The following is a 20,649-nucleotide window of genomic DNA, read 5'->3' on the forward strand; positions in this document are numbered from 1 at the left end:
ACACAGGAAAACCCCACCTGGAGCCCCAGTCCCATCAGCCCTCAGTAGAGGTCACTCAGGTGGTTTGGGGAGGTACTTAGCCATCAGTGTCTACAGTTGCGGTACTTTCCTAAGGAGGGCAAACTCGATCAATGTCATCAAGTAGGTCACAGGGTCTCCTGCCAGAAGTAGTTTCCAGCCAGCTTTGGAGGCAGCTGTCCCAAACTAAGCACAAAGGGAGGGCGAAAAGGGGTCACACTGATGCTGAGCACTTAATGTCTGTGCCTCAAGCTCTAATTTGAGCTTCACAAAACTCCTGTGGCAGGAGTCTCTGAAGGGAACTGAGGGAGATGGAGACTCATGTTAAATCTAGGGTCACGGAGCTAGGGTGTAAGGAGTGACCCCAAAAATTATGCCTTCCTTACTCAGGGTTCCCACCACTCACTCACGATTTCTATTTTTTTTTTTAATTTATTTATTTGACAGAGACACAAAGAGGGAACACAAGCAAGGCGAGTGGGAAAGGGAGAAGCAGGCCTCCCACTGAGCATAGAACCGGATGTGGGGCTCGATCCCAGGACCCTGGGGTCATGACTCAAGCCGAAGGCAGACACTTAACAACTGAGCCACCCAGGTGCCCCTCATGATTTCTTTTGCAACAAAAATCTTCGCTTGACCTCTCCAGAAAGTCGTCCAACCTAGTGGCATCTCTGGAAAGGCTGGGCAGGATCTTCTCCGTTCCACCTGCAACCTTTTCTCCCCAACCTCCCCCCCACCCGCCCGGACCCCTATTTCCCTACCTACTCCTCTCTTGACCAGCTTTTAAGGAAGCAGGAAACGTTATTCTGACACGGATTGAACCGGATGGGGGAGTGGATTGGTGTCTGTAAGCCCCCAACTTAGCCCAGTTAATAGAACTTTCCTTCTCTTCATGCTTTCATTAAAAAAAATTCACACAAATAAAACAGCTGGATAAAAAATATTCATTACCTGACAACCTTTATTGGAGAAGTGAAAGGAACTTTGAAACAGTGCTTTGTAAGGCGCATCATACAAGGCCTTTGTTTTCTATGTGTGTGAGGACGCTGCCCCAGTCCCGCACTCCCACTCGGCCACCCAGTTTATTAAGATGTCACCCTGGTTGGCCACAGAATGGTGGTAACACCTTAGCCAGTTTCACTTTTACATGGGCAGAATGACTAGAGAAGACACTGATACTTCCAAAGTCAGGCAGCCTGCTGAGGTCCCAGATCCTTGTCGTCTGCATTGTGCTCTCCCACAATGATCCCAGCTCATGTTTAATTTACATGCACAGAAACCTTGTGAGCCCCCCACCCGCCCCCAGTGTGGGTCACAGTCTGCTCCACTATGCTGAGATTTCCCACCCTTCCTCCACGATCCAGAATCTTTTAAGGAGGATGAAAACAGAAACTAAAGAGACGAGAATGCTGGGAAGATACAGATAACACAAAAGGACAACCATGAGGTGGGGGGGCGGAGATCTAGACAAGAGGTTCAACTACGCAGTCACACTGCCAATTTAGAAAGATGTTAAGAGACACACTAGATAAAAATAAAACCCATCTAGCTCCCTTCTTCCACAAGATATTTTAATGCAGCAAGCAAAAATACTACATCCTTCTTGTAGTAAGCACTGTTAGTATTCAACACTTTAACATTTAGGGTGCATCACATAAAAACAAAGTCATTTGCTTTTGCACAAATCAAAAAAATGTAGCAAATCAATAAAATGGCAAAATCAGGAGGAAAAATTCTAATTTTCCCTCAAAATACAGAAAATTTTAGATTAATTTGTGGACAATAGATGTTTGCAGCCTCATATAGAGCTTCTGTTGCCAATTGAAAAATGAAAAAAAAATCATCCTGACATAGGATGTTCCAACAGCCTGATTCACAAAAAAAAAAAAAAAAAAAAAAAAAGACAATTTATTCTACATTGAATAAAATGTTTATTCAGGATGGTAACACAAGACAAATCATGCAAGAGCTCAGTAAAAACAAAACAAAACAAAAACAAAAATCAGAGAGTATAAGGAATGGCAATTGGTGCTGCCAATTAAGAAAAAAATGTAAATCATTTTACCACGTGAAAGTGATACGAAAACCCTTCTGAATCTGAGCAGGGACATGGCTGTAGTCATCTTTCGGAACTGTTAATTCAAGTGATAGGTGACTAACTTGTGTTCCAGTCCTCAGAGGAGTAGAGTCCTAGATCCAACCTGATCATTAATATCCCTCACACCCCACATTTAGACGGCAAGCGGCCCAGAAGCCCTGCCCCCCAAGTTCTCGGACACCCCTGGAACAATCTCAAAGTCACTCTTCTTAGCAAGAGAGTGGGGCAGGCACCTTTGGTGACTCTTAAACGAGACTCCATCTACATTCAGAATCTGAAAATTTTAGTAATGAAAACCCTAAGCTTGTGAGTCATCCTTACCGGCCTTACATGTAGTGTTGTGACGTCCAGGGAAGAATTTCCACATTCGGTGGGAAGAGATGTGAACGAAGATAGACCAGATTGAACATAGTGTCTCAGATTTCAAACAAATATAACTCATCTTTTGGCAAAAAATAAATATAGTGGAATGCAAATTTGATAGATGGAAGAATATATAATCTACCAACTGTCAAGGAGTACAATTTCATTGCAGACACAAAGAATCAAGAGTTTCAAAGAATTAAAAAAAAAAAAGTTTGCACTTATTCCTCACAAAATCTTCACTTTTGGAACTACCCCAATTGAAGCTACACACTGAATTTATTAATACAGCATTAAGTTTCTTTGTGTAAAAAAATCTTTGTACATAGTAATAAAAAAAGATAAGGCAAGATGCATTAAACAGAAACCTTCTGGTTCTTTTCCTCTGGGTTCTTACAGAGCCACTGATCACTATCTGCAACGAAAGAGTTAAGTTTCTGATTTTCCGTATCAAGCATCTTGTGCCTTTGCTGTGGTAAGAATTCTGTCCGAGCACCCTGAAGGACAGATGCTGGTGACGGTCTTTGGCACTTACGCTGGCAGACTGAGTTTCTTTCCCTTGAGTACTAGAATTTTAAAGAGAAGAAGAGAAAACAAAAGGTTACTGGTCTTGACAAGCTGATCATTTCCTTCTTCCTGTTCCTAGAAGTCTGTCACACTCACGACACTACAGAATAAGGCACAAGGAAAGTCTTTGGCACCAAAAGTTATTGGATTTTGGTGTCAATAAAAAAAGCCCCCTGAACTATGAGTATGTCATGTACTCCTATACTGGAATTTTCTTCATGTGCCTTGATATCACAGCAATTGAATTTAAGAAACACAAATTCGACTGAAACTGTCACTAAATTCACATTTTCTTCTCATTACTTTCTCCCCTAATCAACATATAATAAAATATAACTGTTAATACGTACAGAGGTCTATGAAATTTGGGATGTTAAAAAAGAGAGAAAATATATATCCCCCTGTAGGTACCAATTCTACCATGAGGAACTATACTGTATAGCAAGGGTTCTTGGCCTGAGTCTGTGGTTGGGTTACAGGGGCTCCTGAATCCCCTAAAACTATAGGCATACATTTGTGTGTACATGCATTAATACACCTTTTTTAAAAAAATGAGGACCACAGTTTTCATCAAATTTTTGTGGCATCTGCATGTCCTATATTCATATAAACGTGAAAATATACATACACAAGGATACTCATCTAAGCACAGTTTTTGTTGTGTTTTTGTTTTTTGAGAGTGAGTGAGTGTGCGCAAGCTGGGGGGTGGGGGCAGAGGGAGAGAGAGAATCTTAAGCAGGATGCACGCTCAGCGCAGAGCCCGACACGGGGCTCAATCTTATGACCCTGAGATCGTGACCTGAGCTGAAATCAAGAGCTGGATGCTTAACCAACTGAGCCACCCAGGCGCCCCAAGCACTGGATTTTAATAGCAGAAAATCAGTAACAGCCTGAATACCCATAAACAAGGGGCTGAGTAAGTAAATTATGATATAATATACATAATGAAATATTCTATGACTATTGAAAACTATGTAGATTTCTATCTACTGACTTGAAAAACTGTGAATGGTGGAAAACAGATTATAGAACAGCATGTGTAGCTGAACTCACGTGTCTGTGCATATGCACATACACACACATATACATATATGCATAGACCTATCTGGAATTACGTTTATCAAAACATTAACTACGATCATCTCTGAGTGGCAGGGTTTCAGGTGATTGTTTTCAGAATTATAAGAGCAGATTAAATTTCTTATAATCAAAATGTGCTATTACAGAAAAACAATAAAGCTACAGAAAAGAAAAAAAGCTGAAAACCCTGTGTTTTTTTGGAAATGTTTTTCTGAAACCAGCTGTGCTTGATGAGCTAGTGCCAGACTAGGACCATGCTGGGCCAGGGAGCTCCTAGAAACACGGGGCTGCGGGAACAAAGCAGGGAGGAGGCAGCCCGGGGTACCTTTTGTTATGTACAGGTAGAAGAAGTCGCAGTATAGAATAGTCTGGACAACGCCGGCCACCACAGCAATGAGGTCGAAGAAGCCCTCGAAGTAGAAGCGCCAGATCCAGTTGACGAGATAGAGGGCGCGGTAGAGGCCCAGGAAGAACAGGTAGTGGGTGGTGATGGTCTCCGCTTCCCCTGTCTTGCTGATCATGAACAGCTGAGGAAGGATAGCCACGGACTCCAGGTAGATGGAGAAGGTCCACAAAATCTGCAAGAGAGACCAGAGGCTTCAGTCGGCACCCAGCACCCGCCACGGGCTCAAAGGAAATACTCCCGCTTTACTGTGGAGCAGCACGAAGAGCCAGGAGTCTGAGCAACGGAGTACGAAACGGAATAAATCTCGGAAACGGGAGTGACACTAAAGAGGCACATTCCCAATGACAAGCTAGGTGACCCGGACACCTCTGCCTCTGTGACTCTTCGTGACCCATCTCTCCAACATCTCCTTCCCGGTACAATTTTCCGTGAATCTACCTATGTGTCTCTCCAGGGTAAGCCTGTTCCACTCCGAATCCAGGGTACTCTCTGCCAGGGGGCACGAGGCTGACAGGGCCCTTTATGCTCCCACTGCTGCTTTTCCTTATCCGCTGGTCTCCTTCACAGACTATCTCAATATTTCCACCATCTTTCTTAGTCTTTGGGCTTTCCTGGTGTGGTTAAATCAAAGGGATAAGTAACGCGAATTGTAATTATGCAAACACTCTGCCCAACGTGATTCGCACGGACGACAGAAAGCTTTGCAGGTAGCCCCGGGAACGTTCTGAATCCATGAGCAGCGGCTTCCCCAGGACGCTACGGGAAGGGCGAGACACCCAGGAGTGCAGGGCACCGCGCAAACCACTTTTCCTCCACACCTGCTGTATAGCAACACTGCTTAGGGGATTGGCACACGGTTATCGATGTGCAACAGCCCTAGGTGAAGAAGAAACAAAGTTGGGTCTGACTGCAGAGAAGACCATGTTCTTCAAGCACTGGGATGGGCAAGGCACTGTGTTTGCTACCACAGAAGTCGGTTTATTCTCTGGAGGAGAATCCAGCAATAATCTGTCAGCAGATGCCCAAAGAGCTGGGGGCTTAATGCCGGTCTGTGATTTATTTACACCAAATAGTGTACGCTGCACCAGAAGCTTGCCAAATCGCGAAACCAAACAAACCAGAAACACCCACATTACCTGCACACCCGAGTGTTTCCCTAAATAACCTCTCAACTAACCTCCAGAGGAGAGAAATCATGATTGACCAGGAAGGAGAGGCCTCCCACAGGGACCACCAGAAACTCCACTCGGAAGGTATCATGATTTCCGTCATAGGTCGCCTTAAATTTCATGTAGATCAGGTACACTGTGGCATAGGAGCAGGCAATGTAGATGAGCTAAAGACAGAAGAAAAGCACAGGTCATCCTTACTTTACAACGGCTCCAACGGCCTTGGCTTTCTACAGCATCCACATATTCACAAAAGCAAGATCTTTTTCCTTAGCTTCTTTATTTCAAAATTTAAATACAATAAAGTTCACTTCTGGGAGTACATAGTTCTACTAGTCATATAACCACCACCACAATCAAGACACAGAATAGTCCTATCACGTGACCCTCCCACCAGAAACCTCCCTCATGCTGCCCCTTTGCAGTCAAGCCGTTCCCTGAGGCCCGACCTCTGGAGATAACTGATCCTCTTTTTTTTTTTTCTTTTTGGATAACTGATATATTCCTGGTCCCAGCAGTTTATAGTCCCCCAGAATACCAAATAAATGGAATCATACAGTATGTCCCTGTAAGACCGGCTTCTTTCAAGTACCATAATGCATTCTCGATGTAACCACATCATTGCGTGTATTAATGACTGGTTCCTTTTTACTGCAGTGAAAGGAGGACTGCACTGTGCAGGTGAACCACAGTGTGTTCGTCCACACACTAGCTTCGGACAGGTGGGCTGGAATTGCTGTCAGCTTGGGGAACAGCGGAAAAAGCTGCTATGAACCTTTATGCCCACGCATGTGTATGAACTGAACTTTTCATTTCTCTTGGGTAAGTACCTGGGAATGGGATTGCTGGATCATATGTTAAAAGTGTACCTTTAACTTTATAAGAAACTGCCAAAGAATGTATTTTTAATCTCACTTAAAAAACAACAAGAACAACAAAAAACAAACAAACAAAAAAACAACTATTAGATAGCAGGTTAGGAAAAAAAACCCCACCAAGTTCAGTGGAGTTCAAAACCAGTACACTTCCCTCCGGCATGAGGGTATTTCTTAGCCAGCGCTTTTCTTCTCCTTTTTATTTGACAGAGGCAGATAGTGAGAGAGGGAACACAACCAAAGGGAGTGGGAGAGGGAGAAGCAGGCTTCCCTCCGAGCAGGGAGCCCAATGATGGGGCTCCATCCCAGGACCCTGGGATCATGACCTGATCCGAAGGTAGAAGCTTAAGGACAGAGCCACCCAGGTGCCCCTTTTCTTTTCTAAGATGTATTCATTTATTTGAGAGAGAGAGAGGGAGAGCGAGAAAGAGTGAGGGGAGGGGCAGAGAGAGAGGATCTCCAGCAGACTCTTCAACAAGTGGGGAATAAATCTCACAACCCATGAGATCATGACCTGAGCTGAAACCAAGGGCTGGAGGCTTAACCGACTGAGCCACCCAGGCGCCACTAGCTCCCGCTTTTCTAAAGAAAAGACACAATGTAGCTCACATTTAACTTTACAATGCTCAGTTTTACCTACACTGTGTTACTTTAATACAGAACATTAAGATCATTCTATGAAATTTTGTCTGGTAGCATACCAAAAGCAAAACCAAAAGTAAGGGATAACTTGTCAAACGCTGCCGCCTACAAGGGAGCTCACATAGCAGTGCAGTGTTCAAAGGCTTACAGTCATGTTATGTTCTTTCATATTCAAAAGGTCAAACACCATATAGTCACGTGACCCAAAGGAAAAGTCTGTTATTCTGAAATTATAGCAATTTTCAGAATGCAGAATTTTAGGCCCAAGAACCAAAGGGCAGTTTGAGTCTCTGAATGGAAACAAGTGGGATATTAGTTGAGCTACCCGGTACTACTCCTTCAGAAAAGCACCTCATGAAACTTAATGAAGACGTCTGGGCCAATGACTTACCAGGAAAATGAGAGCAATCATCAAGCCCTCCTATGCTTAAAAACAAAGTAAAGATACTAAACTATCCCTAGCACCTCATCATGGAGTTATATTTGCAAATAAATAGTTGGCAAGGTATTAAAGTTGTTGGTCATACCCAAACTACCAAAAAAAAAAAAAAAATTGAGATTAACACCTTATATTGTTAGAGTTCTCTCAACATACAAATATATGTATACATGGATATGAATAAAATAACATATAATCTACATGTATCAATAAAATACATATACATTTACACAGAGTCTCTTCCAGCACAACATGCAGCCAAGGCATGCGATATAGCCAGGGGTCCCTCCCCAGCGCCTGGAACATGGCCGGCCAAGATTCTGTCCATAAAGGCTTAGGCGACCACGGGAGTAAGCAGCTGCTTTCCCCCTCTCCCTGTGCTTGGCATTTAAAGTCAAAGCAATGAGCACATAAAATATGGCTCTCACTCCTCTGATTTTCAGGACATGCTGGGAAGCCAGAACCACAAGAAGGATTCTTCTGAAAGGCAAGTATCCTGAGGGCCACGGAGGAGGTTCTTGCTCACATGCTTGTAATACTGGCAGTTTTAACTTGCCTGGACAGCAAGCAGGGACCTACCCGTGTTAAGCAGGCTCATTATTTCCTGGACACAAGGCTCCGGTCACTTAGTGACGAAGAATGAAATGATTCTGGGTAACTCAAGTCTGTTTCTCAGTAAAGACCACAGACCCAAATATGGCTTTGTCTACTCTGACCTGTGCTTATAAAAAATGCTTTGTAAGTACAGCACCAAGAGGCCTCAGGTTAAACAGGACATCCTCAGCTGGCCTACAATAATCCAGTGCCTACAGCACCGCCCCGCACGCAGGTGCTCAGAAAGCTGTGCAGAACGATGCCTTTCTTTCACGCCCTGAGAGTGCCATACTTCTCCCTCCCGGCACCCATCGCAAACTGCCGTCACCCACTGAGTACTGGGATGATCAGTCTACTCTCCCCAGCCAGACACTAAGTCTTCTGCTTGTTTGCGGCCCCATCCTCAGCGCTAGGGAAGTGCCCGGCGCTCTGGGTGCTCAGTATTAGTTCAAGGACGGTGCGAAACCGAGGCCTCGGCGAGCGGGAAGCACGTGCCCCCTCGGGTCCACAAGATGTGAGGTGGTACGCAAACGCCCTGCGTTTTAGTAACTGTAGGTTTTCATGTGGATTCAGAAAAAACAGAAGGACACCGAAGCCACGGATACTAACGCTTAGGACAAGCTAAAAGGTTTTAGAGACACGTTAAACAAGTTATGGTACAGCTGTTATTTAGGCATGGAAGGAGTAACAAAGATGGCACACAAAGAAGTTGACAGGACATGGAATTCGCAGGAAAAGAAAGAAAAGAAGTAGAAGCCTACACATGATCCCTCCCACAACAGCGAAACGAGGTATTGCAGCGAGGAGCCCCGGCTTTCATTCCTCATGCTGAGCCACCCTGCTGGGTCTCCCAGGGAGTCTGTAATTTCGCACGGCTTGAAAACATAATAGTTATCCCTCTTTCTTACAGGGTTATCAAGAGCTTTAGAAGTTTATCATACTCAAGGAACTTAAGGTTAAAAAATCTCTAACTGCAAAGCACTTTAATTAAACAGATACTCCTCTGAAACAGAAAATGCGCTTAATGATAACGCTCTTCCCACTTCTATGTACAAGGTGGTCTAAAAGTGCTTAGGTCGAGAACAGCATGTTTAGACATTATTCTAGAAGATGTCTAAGTACACAACTGACACAAACTTAATAGTTGCCACAGGCCCGCGAATTATGGATAAAATGCATTCCAATTGGATGCCATACCATACCTTCATAGATGTATTATATAATGAAATAAATGAAGTAAAAAGGTCCAGGTAACGAGTTGTGAAGACCAGTGCAAAGAGAAGCTGGCTTTTTCCAGAAATACCTAAGGAAACAAAAGGAAAGTATTAGAAAAGCCTCTCTTAGAGAAGCTGAACCCTTCCAGCAGAGAACACTATAGGAAGTGCAGATACGGAAAGTGGGCTCCAGGGTCAGAGGCTGCTATCTGGGATGACTTCATAAATGAGGACAGCCGTCGTTTTCCTTTCGCTTTACATTCCTGAACATGCTCCTTGGGGGAGGCTCTAAGAACCCTGCAGTCTCATCACGCTGGGTGACTTGCCTCGATCATGCCAACACCAATACGCCAGGATGTACTGTTCAAATGAGTATTTTTCTTTCCTTCTTAAAAGATTTTATTTATTTATTTATTTATTTGAAAGAAAGAGAGAGTGCAAATGGGGGAGGAGCAGAGGGAGAGGGACCAAGCAGACTCTGCCCCGACACCGGGTTCGATCTCACGACACCATCATGCCCTGAACCAAAATCAAGAGTTTGGATGCTCACAGGCTGAGCGCCCCCCAAGTGCCTCTGAATGCTGTATTTTCCAAATATATATTTTAGGTAAGAATAATTTTACTACTTCTGCTGATACTAACTTGCTTGCTAGCTTTAACATCTTTCTTTCCACTTTAAAACAATGTCTCTCAAGATGACAAACCTTCACGGCCTGGGGGGTCTCATCTGATTAAGGAGATAAGGAACCCAGTGAGGAACACTGCTGCAGTGAGCAGTAACACAGTAACGTCACTCCCTAGAGCAGTGGTATGGCCTCCCAAGGTAACTTATTTTGTAAAGGTGCATTTCTTGGACAGGTTAAGATTTTTAAAAACTCCATCTCTTAGATTCATCACAGCCATAAAAATGTTGCTCTGGATGCCACGGCAACAAGAGGGTGGGAACCTACTATGACAGTCCTCAGAAGCAGCAGTCTTTAAAAAAAACAAAAACCAAAAAACCAAAAACAAACAAAAAACAGAAAAACAACCACCACCACCAACAACAACCACCTTAAATCTGCTCCCACCTCCAACCACCAGCGCTCCTCCAGAGCACTGTTGCAGCACGTGGAGATCATCTGCGGAAGTGTCGAAGGTCACGTAGTGTGTGTAGTCAGCTTTTCTGACATCTATATTTAGCCAAATATTTATGCGACAAAGGATGTGAACTATGGGTTTCAGATGACAATTGAGCGAATTCATGAAGGAAACAGAATCTGACTACCCAGTCAGAATCCACCCACCTTCCTCTATGTTGCAAACTTCACACCATTAAACATTTCAGTAAGCATGTATTTTGCAGAAATGTTGCTGCACCAAATTATTAGCAACAGTCTTACGGAATGTGGAAATTACACTGTTTTTAAATGATATTTTACAACATAATTTTGTGGCTTGTTGAAACTAAAAGCCGGGATACAAGAACGTTCCTTTCTTTTCTTTCTTTCTTTCTTTTTTTTTAAAGATTTTATTTATTTATTTGACAGAGAGAGATCACAAGTAGGCAGAGAGGCAGGCACAGAGAGACAGGGGAAGCAGGCTCCCTGCTGAGCAGAGAGCTCGATGCAGGGCTCCGATCCCAGGACCCTGAGATCATGACCTGAGCCGTAGGCAGAGGTTTAACCCACTGAGCCACCCAGGCACCCCAAGAATGTTACTTCCTACATATGAATAATTGCAGTTCTCGTCTATTCACAAAAATACCTAAACAAAACCTGAAGAAAAAGTTGACTCTCTCCTTCTGGATCAATCAATAGTAACCAATTTCAAGGGTCAAAGGTGGAGATACAGTTTGCTCCTTTTAGTTTTCCCCAGTAATGGGGAGCTTTTTTTCTTATCAGAGATCAGTGTTCCAAAGGAGAACAATGAGGCTGCCAGTCACATAGAGACATGGGAGAGAGAGAAAGAGAGGAGATGAAGGGGAAAAGGACAGGGAGCATGCAGTTCACATCTGGTATTTGTTGAAGCTTTGAGAGAAAAATTCCCAGTTCCTTTCCCATCTGGTTCTTTCCAATATTTTATTTTTTTATTATTATTTTTCAAAGATTTTATTTATTTATTTGACAGGGATCACAAGTAGGCAGAGAGGCAGGCAGAGAGAGGGAGAAGCAGAGAGCCCAATGTAGGGCTCAATTCCAGGACTCCGGGACCATGACCTGAGCCGAAGGCAGAGGCTTTAAGCCACTGAGCCACCCAGGCGCCCCTCCAGTATTTTAAAGATTTTTTTTTTTTTTTTCCCCCAGATAGATCACAAATAGGCAGAGAGGCAGGCAGAGAGAGAGAGGAGGAGGAGGCAGGCTCCCTGCTGAGCAGAGAGCCCGATGCAGGACCCTGAGACCCAGGACCCTGAGATCATGACCTGAGCCGAAGGCAGAGGATTTAACTACTGAGCCACCCAGGCGCCTCTCCAGTATTTTAAATAAAAAAATTTATAGAATACATACAGGCAAATCTGTTATAAAGGCTTTATTCTAACGGAACTTCGGAAGCCATACAGATTTGCGATTTTTCCTCATTTTCAGCATTCTTAGACTCCAAACCCAGGACTATCGTATCGCTTTTACCACTCCCTTTGAGACCCAACTCACATACCACTTTCTCGGGGAAGTCATCTTTGAAGACACCTCCCCCTTGGTGATGTTTATTCATTCAGCAAGTACATAATGGGGACTTCCCACCAGCTGCCGCCCTAGCTCCTAGTACGGTCTTACAAAATACACTGCGATTATCTGGTTGCCTGTCTTCCCACTTTCACGACAGACACTGAGATCTCCAAAGGTTAGGGTCATGTCTTACCCATTTTGTATTCTCTGTGCTCAGCTCTGGGCCTGACACACAGCAGGGCTAAGAAAATACCTGCCGAATGAATGAACAAATGGTCCCCAAAAAAAAGGAAAAAAGAGAATTCATTTTATTTTCATGTCATGGGGTAAATTCTCATTTTGTGGTATTTTGGGATAACATTTCCAAAGAGTATCTAAGTCATACTGTGTCCCTATGACCGTAAATAGGCAATGGTCTTTGGGCTCTGCCCTAATTTACTGCCAACCAGAGGGTGGGAGAGTCCCCTGAGCAGGAGAGGAGTGAGAGACAGGCAGTATGTGGCCTGTAGCTTGTCTCACGGCGCAGAATCCGCGTAGGACCTGCCATGCTGGAAATCTAAGTGTGCTTATACAGTTCTACCCTAGTCTTCCTGGTCTGGAATCCTGATCAGGAAGCAGCAATTTCTTCCTTTAAGACAGAAAAACTGTCCTGTCTTCACAGATGGCAGAGATCCCAGCTGAAGCCAGAGAGGGCAGGGGCAGGAATCTCTTTCCGGGAGAGAACCTAGTCACTTTCTCCCTGTTTGGGACCAAAGCATGTGAAGGCTGGCAGTTAACAAGCTATCAAGAATATTCATTCTAGGGGCACCTGGGTGGCTCAGTGGGTTGAGCCTCTGTCTCTGGCACAGGTCATGATCTCAGGGTCCTGGGATCGGGCCCCACATCGGGCCCTCTGCTCAGCAGGGAGCCTGCTTCCCCAACCCCCACCTCTCTCTGCCTGCCTCTCTGCCTACTTGTGATCTCTCTCTGTCAAATAAATAAATAAAATCTTAAAAAAAAAAAAAAAAGAATATTCATTCTAGGTCGCTCAGTCGGTTAAGCAGCTGCCTTTGGCTCAGGTCATGATCCCAGGGTCCTGGGATTGAGTCCCACATTGGGCTCCCCGCTCAGCAGAGAGCCTGCTTCTCCCTCTCCTTCTGCCTGCCGCTCTGCCTACTTGTGCGCTCGCGCTCTCTCTCTCTCTTTCTCTGTCAAATAAATAAATAAAATCTAAAAAAAAAAAAAAAAAAAAAAGAATATTCATTCTAAATGTTTCTGAAATGGCCATCCCAATACCAAATGCACCAAATATTTATATTAATGAGTATACCATTTTAAATGGAAATCAGTCATTAAACCCAACACCATTTCTGTCATTTCCCATTGAGCCAAGTTAGGTTTAATACAATCCTACAACTATACACTACATTGTGTATTACTTTAAATCATGCTGCAGGTTGAAAGTTGCATTTCTTTTATTTCCAGTGGTTTACAGAGCAGAACCCTCGACCAAAGAGAAAAGCCTTTCACAACTTATTTTTGTCCTGGTAACGGCTGAGCTGCAAGCAAGTTCTGTAAGTCAGACCACCAGGACAGTCTGCACTGTCAACCAGGCAGCATTCAATAAGGGTCCCAGGCACCATACTCCAACCCACTGTCCCTAAGGATGTGGATACTCTCGTAAAGACCATTAACAGGGGGCGCGTGGGTGACTCAGTGGGTTAAAGCCTCTGCCTTCAGCTCAGGTCATGATCCCAGGGTCCTGGGACCAAGCCCAAGTCGGGCTCTCTGCTCAGCAGGGAGCCTGCTTCCTCCTCTCTCTCTGCCTGCCTCTCTGCCTACTTGTGATCTCTGCCAAATAAATGAATGAAAATCTTAAAAAAAAAAAAAAAAAAAAAAGACTACTAACGGTGCCTGGAACCAGAAGCCTAAGAGTCAGGAGCTGACTTATAACACAACTCTTGGGACTTAGGAGAAAAGAGAGGCTCTGGAGCCAGACAGACTGGGTTTAAGCTCAGCCCCTGAACACACACAGTAAGCCTGGGCCCATTACATACATTGCGCCCCACCCACAACCTCACTTTCTGCATCTGTCTAATGGGAACAAATTATGACAACTTTGTGGGACTGTTAAAGAAAAAGTGCTCTATACTATACCTGCCACAATGGAAATGTTTGATAAATGACAGTTCTTACTAGGTACTGTTTCACTGTTTTTTCTTTTCAAAGAAATCCATGCTATTTAATTAAAAATTCCAACTGGGCTAAAATATATGGAAAAAAACACAAAAGGACCTTTTGACATCCCTCCCACCTCCATTTTAAATGAAACTTTCCAGGCTTTTCAAAAGCCAGGGTGGCTCAGTCAGTTAAGAGGCTTCCTTTGGCTCAGGTCATGATCCCGGGGTCCTGGAACAGAGCCCCACATCGGGCTCCCCGCTCAGTGGAGAGCCTGCTTCTTCTTCCTCTCCCTCTGTCTGCCACTCCCCCTACTCTATCAAATGAATAAATAAAATCTTAAAAAAAAAAAAAAGCCCCTTTTATATATGTATTTGTATCTGCACCTGCATATATACGTTTGCCCCTTAAAATGGGGTCATAGAATCTTTTGCTTTACAATTTTTTTTTTAATTTTATTTGAGAGAGTGAGTGAGAGAGCAAGAGAGCACAAGCAGGGGGAGCAGCAAAGGGAGAGGGAGAAGCAGCCTCCCTGCTGAGCAGGGAGACTGATCCAGGGATTGATCCCAGGACCCTGGGATCATGTCCTGAGCCAAAAGCAGATGCTTAACCAGCTGAGCCACCCAGGTAGGCCCCTAAAATTTGTTTTTTTATCTTAACCTCTCAGATTTATCTTCCCCTGTTAACACTTCCAGCTCCTTCTTGTTAATAGCTGCACAGTGTTCCCACAGTGCAATCATACCACATTTGTGCAACCACTCCATTAACGGACATTTGGGTTGTTTGCAATTTTGTTTTTATGAATACTACACAAACATCCTTTTATCTATAAACAGTGTTCTGTAGTTATTTAGGTACAAGGAACATCTTTATACTTACAGATAGTTAACTTATAGATAGTTAACCTCTTACTTTTTTCACCCAGTAAGGAAACAATGGTATGCATTGCTGTTTTACCATCAGAGTTCCTAACTATAGTGAGCCTGGGCAGTCATTCACACTTAATGGGCCTTCTGCTATTCTTCTGTGAACTGCCAACTTTGCCCATTTTCCTATCCTTTTATTTTTTTTAATTTGTAGGAGTATTTTATTATGTGTGTTATGTGTATTTTGTGTATGATGTATGTGAGCTTTTCATCGCTTAGATATATTGCAGATTACTTCTCTCAGTTTACTGTCTTTTAACTTTGATGACATTCTGAATCAGTAAGTTAATTTGGGGAGATGAATCATCTTGCCTCCTTACCAGCCTATCTGGTCCTATTGAGAACCACGGTTATAAAGATACGTTCAGGTCATTCTATGTCCATTAACAAAGTTTCAGACTTTTCTTCACAGAGGTCTTACATACACCTTGCTGGGAAGTCATGGGAGCCTTCCCTGGGATCCTTCTAGCCACTTCACATCCACAGGATTTACTGCCTACATTTAATACCCTTTATGTTTATCTTTTTATATATGTCTTATTATTTCAAGTAAATTGCAACTTTCTTCAAACCAGAGACTTTGCTAGCTACAAGGTGCTTCTCTGAATTGCAATCCTAGTGCTTTGCACACAATGGGTGGCCAACAGATGTTCGAGAGCAATGATTAGCCAACAGACTGGCACTCAAAAGAACAGAGGAGACAGCTGCTACAAAGAGTGAGCTGGGAATGTGATACAATAGCTTCCTGACCTCAATAAAAGATGAGATTTTGTATTCAAAATTATATGCTGTCCAATTATGAGAAATGGAGGGGCCGCTGGATGTTCCTGTCATGTTTGGAAGGATAAAAAGTCTACCACAAAACCAACATAACAACACCTAACAACAATCAAAGCAAAGGAGGGGAGAGACTAGGAGAGGGCGCCTGGGAGTGACAGATCTCAAAAGGACTCCACTAGTAATTTAAACACAATAGATACAGCACTATTAATAACTATCAGCCAGCCTACAGAAAAATGTTGCTAGGAAGTTCTTCATCTACATACCAAGACTTGTTCTCCCAAGGCTATCCAGGTCAGTGTTTAGGGCAAGGACAAAGTGATAACTTGAACGTACTGTGGATCCAGCTGCAGCAACAGTTCAGGGATCTGAGAAAGTCACACTTCAACTGGGCACCCCTTTGTAATGACAACAGCAGACAAAGACACAGAGAGCTAAACCAAGATCAGCTCTCCTGTCCTCACATTAAAACAGGCCCTTTAAGGTGGCCATCCTCAAATCAGATGGTCAGGAAAACAGAATCTGCAGCTTCCTCACTAATCTGCCTCATCCCTTACCCTAAGGGAAAAAAGCCCCATGGTTCCGGCTGCAGGGATGTTCAAAACAGGTGCCCAAATCCTAAAATGAACCCCAATACCAGTATTGTCAAAGTGAGAAACACAACCTGAACGTACAAGTCTCTTATTCCAGTTATTTGAGAAACTCATATCGAATTCTTACTCTTTCAAAAGCCTCTAAACAACTTCCATAATTTAGAATGGAAAAACAAAGCAGCCAATCAAATTTAGCATTTAATTATGAATAAATGATCTCGGTGATTTTGATTTCTAAAAGGCCAGGAATTCTCATGTATAAGAACTAAAATGATCCTAAATCTGACAAAGAGAATAGTTTAATAAGTGCTACAGGTTAACTGTTGGGATACTTGACAAACACACAACCCATCTTGACAAACATACCTACCTTCCTTACTATTTTGGCTGAAGTATTTTGTTTTCCTAAATGCTCCTAAATCTCTCAAATGAAGATAGTGAATATAAAAAAATAAACAAAACAGGGGCGCCTGGGTGGCTCAGTGGGTTAAGCCCCTGCCTTCGGCTCGGGTCGTGATCCCAGGGTCCTGGGATCGAGTCCCACATCGGGCTCTCTGCTTGGCAGGGAGCCTACTCCCTCCTCTCTCTCTCTCTGCCTACTTGTGATCTCTCTCTGTCAAATAAATAAATAAAATCTTTAAAAAAATTAAAAAATTAAAAAAAATAAACGAAACAGCAAACCCTCTCACTTTCTCCACATTACTCAAGGTTCCCTTAAGAATTTTATACGTGGAAAAAAAAAAAAGGGGGCACCTGGGTCGCTCAGTGGGTTAAGCCGCTGCCTTCAGCTCGGGTCATGATCTCAGGGTCCTGGGATCGAGTCCCGCATCGGGCTCTCTGCTCAGCTGGGAGCCTGCTTCCCTCTCTCTCTGTTTCTGCCTGCCTCTCCGTCTACTTGTGATTTCTCTCTGTCAAATAAATAAATAAAATCTTAAAAAAAAAAAAAAAAGAATTTTATACGTGGAGGTATACTAGCTTCTCCCCCAAAATCTTAGTTTAGAAACCTGTTTAAGACACAGCATGCTTCAATACTTAAGGACTTGACAGAGAACAGGATTCTGAGAAATACACAAAAGAAAATGAAGATACTCATACAAAAATTATGGAGCAAAAATCAAGATAAAAGTAACATTTTCTGAGTGAGGGTGGGTGAAATGGGTAAAAAAGGTACACACTTCCAGTTATATAATAAATTAAGTCCTGGGGATGTCACGTATAGCAGGATGACTATAGTCAGTAACACCATATTACATAATTGAAAGTTGGTTAGAGAACAGATCTTTTTTTTTTTTTTAAAGATTTTATTTATTTATTTGACAGACAGAGATCACATGTAGGCAGAGAGGCAGGCAGAGAAAGAGAGAGAGAGGAGGAAGCAGGCTCTCCACTGAGCAGAGAGCCCGATGTGGGGCTCGATCCCAGGACCCTGAGATCATGACCTGAGCCGAAGGCAGAGGCTTTAACCCACTGAGCCACCCAGGTGCCCCAGAGAATAGATCTTTAAAGTTCTCATCACAAGAAAAAAAATGGCTAACTATGTGTGGTGATGGATGTTAACTAAACTTACTGTGGTGATCATTCCACAACATATACATATATCAAATCATTATGTTGCACACCTAAAACTAAAACAATGTTATATGTCAATTATATCTCAATAAAGCACATGGGGGGGAGGCATATTTCCTGAGTGTAATGAAATAGATGACCAAACTACTAGTCTGTCATCAGAGTTTAAACTAAAATTACTTTAGCCAAATAGATACTGATTCAAAATCCTTAACTGTGATTAGATTGCTTGTGTTTCAATCCTGGCTCTACCACTAATTTCCCCATCTCCTTTCAGGCTCAGTTCCCTCCTCCACAGAATGGGGACAATAGCACCTAGCTCTTAAGATCATTTTAAAGACTAGGTGGAAAAAGCTACATAAAGCATTTCGTGCACTACCTAGCACACAGCAAGCACTTAATCATCAGCTGTCACAGTTGCCACAATTACTTTTCTATAATTGGAAAACTTAGGACTGAATCTCTCAGAATGTGTACAAAATTAGAGATCATCCCCAAGCCAGACAACACTGGGTTCAGTACATGGACTTTGGAACATCCATTTTGACTGCTCAAAGGTCTCTTGTTTTTGCTTACTTCCTCGATCTCAGGTACATTCTGGGGAGATAGGTGAGTCCTAAAGACAGCGTTCAGTGATGTGGGGTGTTACTCTAGATGTGGAAATCTTTAGAAACTGATCAGGGAAATGGGATCTCTGCCACCTAGGTAGATCCATCTTTTACTGCCTCTGCAAAAATTAAGCTCTTGAACATGGCATCAAAAAGAAGTTTAAAGAGGACACTGCATTTCAAGAAACCATCTAAAAAATTGCCCCTCCAAAACTTTTACGGTTAATGAAATGTAAAACTTCACAGCTGTTATATGGGAAAGATTTGTCCCACTGCCTCCCAGCAATGCATGCATGAAATGTGTACTCCAGAGGAGGGAGTCGCCAACTCACTGGTGACGTGGAGTGAGGAATTACAGGAGACCACATGAGACCTCGGCGGGCCCCGGAGCCGCAGGTTTAAGAGAACCCGTTATTAGCTGGAGGCACTTCGGAGTTCGACAAACTAGTTCGTTTTTCAAAGCAGCACTGACGGTCCCCAAGAAATTCATTTAGGAACCTCCTCACACTTCCTCCCGCGGCGGCCGTGATCATGAACCCCAGAGCTGGGGTGAAGCCCACAGAACTCTAGGGTCAGACCTGACGCGACACCCTAACCCAAAGGCCAGTCCTCGAAGAGGCAGGGTAGCGAGCGGGGTGACCTCCTGTTCCCGCTCCACCTCCCGGGCTGGCCTGGCTGCCACGTCAGGCCGAGCGGGCCGCGGTCCTGCCCATCCTCCTCCCTCCCGTCCCATTGATTCGCGGGCTCCCAGCATCTCCGGACCCGCCGCCCAGGCGCCCGGGCGCCCAGGCGCGCGGAGCTGCGCCCATCAGAGCCGAGGGCACCCGGGCGAACCTGCCGGACTCCCCCGGCCCCCGCCCCATCCAAACTTTTCAGACAGAATGGGGTCTCGCGTATTCCGGCTGGCGCCTCCCCCGCCCCGACAGCTCAAGTTCGGGAGCCCACCCAGCGCCCAGCGGGGCCCAGCGCCGCGACACCCCTCCCGGCCTGCGCGCCCACCCCGAGGGGCCGCAGGGCAGGGTCCCCCCGCCCCACGCCCGGGCCGACCCCCCGCCGGGCCAGCCGAGGGGGTGTGTCGGGCGCCGCAGGCCCACGGGCCGGGGGGCGGCCGACGTCCGCGGCTCCGCGGGGCGACCCGGCCTGGCGCCCGAGCCTCTCCAGGACCTGGCCCGCCGCTCACCGGCGCAGGAGCGCGTCTTCCAGATCTTCAGCAGCAGGATGACGATGGCCGCCAGGTGGGACAGGTCCCCCGTCAGCCGGAAGATGTTCATTGCGGCAGCGGTCGGCGCGGCGGCCCGGGGCCCGGCAGCTCAGGCGGCGGCGGCGGCGGCGGCGGCAGCGGCAGCGTCCGCCCCTGAGAGGAAGCGGCGAAGATGGCGAGAGCGGGCGCGACGTGGCCAGGGACGTGGCCGAACTGCCGGCGCGCGCGGGGTAGTCTGGGAGAGGGGAGGCCGCTGCTAGGCCCCGCCCATTCCCCGCCCCTTAAAGGGGACGCGCCCAGCGTAGCCCCGGTCTGAAGCGCCCGCTCAGGGATTCCCTCCGCAGGACCCCGACCCCTCCCCAACTTCCCCCTGCCGGTTTCCGGCTTCCCCTCGGGTGCCAGCGATTTCCTTTAATTTTTGAAATGACACTCCCTTGTGAGAGATTTTCCCCCGCACCCCATCTTAAGAGTTCTTTAGGCTTACTGGATGAAAAAGTGTAAGAGGAAAATGAGTCATGTGTCCATAATTGTATAAGCTGGATAATTGCACCTATTCACGCAGGAGAGAATTTCCATTTTGACACAGAGAACTCACTTACCCTTTCACACTTTTACTGGCTGCAAGGATTTTTTGCAGACCAGCTTCTGGCCCTCTATTCTGCACAACTTGTTTCTCTCTCACAGAGATGTGCGCCCCCCCCCCCC

At 45.0% G+C, this 20,649-nt stretch overlaps 1 protein-coding gene across 2 annotated transcripts; it reads right to left on the bottom strand.

The window, feature by feature from the left end:
• Positions 1–1,572: 1,572 nt before the first annotated feature.
• KDELR2 (KDEL endoplasmic reticulum protein retention receptor 2) lies at positions 1,573–20,076 on the bottom strand. 2 transcript variants are annotated; one of them, XM_032872732.1, is made up of 5 exons: positions 19,924–20,076; positions 9,454–9,554; positions 5,710–5,868; positions 4,452–4,704; positions 1,573–3,045 (listed from the first exon to the last, which is right to left on the bottom strand). In XM_032872732.1, the coding sequence occupies exons 1-5, from the start codon at positions 20,012–20,014 to the stop codon at positions 3,011–3,013; spliced, it is 639 nt and encodes a 212-aa protein (XP_032728623.1). In that variant the 5' UTR covers positions 20,015–20,076; the 3' UTR covers positions 1,573–3,010. The 2 variants fall into 2 exon arrangements, with proteins under 2 accessions (XP_032728623.1, XP_032728624.1); XM_032872733.1 differs by lacking the exon at positions 4,452–4,704.
• Positions 20,077–20,649: the final 573 nt, after the last annotated feature.

The sequence above is a fragment of the Lontra canadensis genome, unplaced genomic scaffold (genome assembly GCF_010015895.1).
Source record: "Lontra canadensis isolate GAN:19392208 unplaced genomic scaffold, GSC_riverotter_1.0 scaffold45, whole genome shotgun sequence".
Lineage (NCBI taxonomy): Eukaryota > Metazoa > Chordata > Mammalia > Carnivora > Mustelidae > Lontra > Lontra canadensis.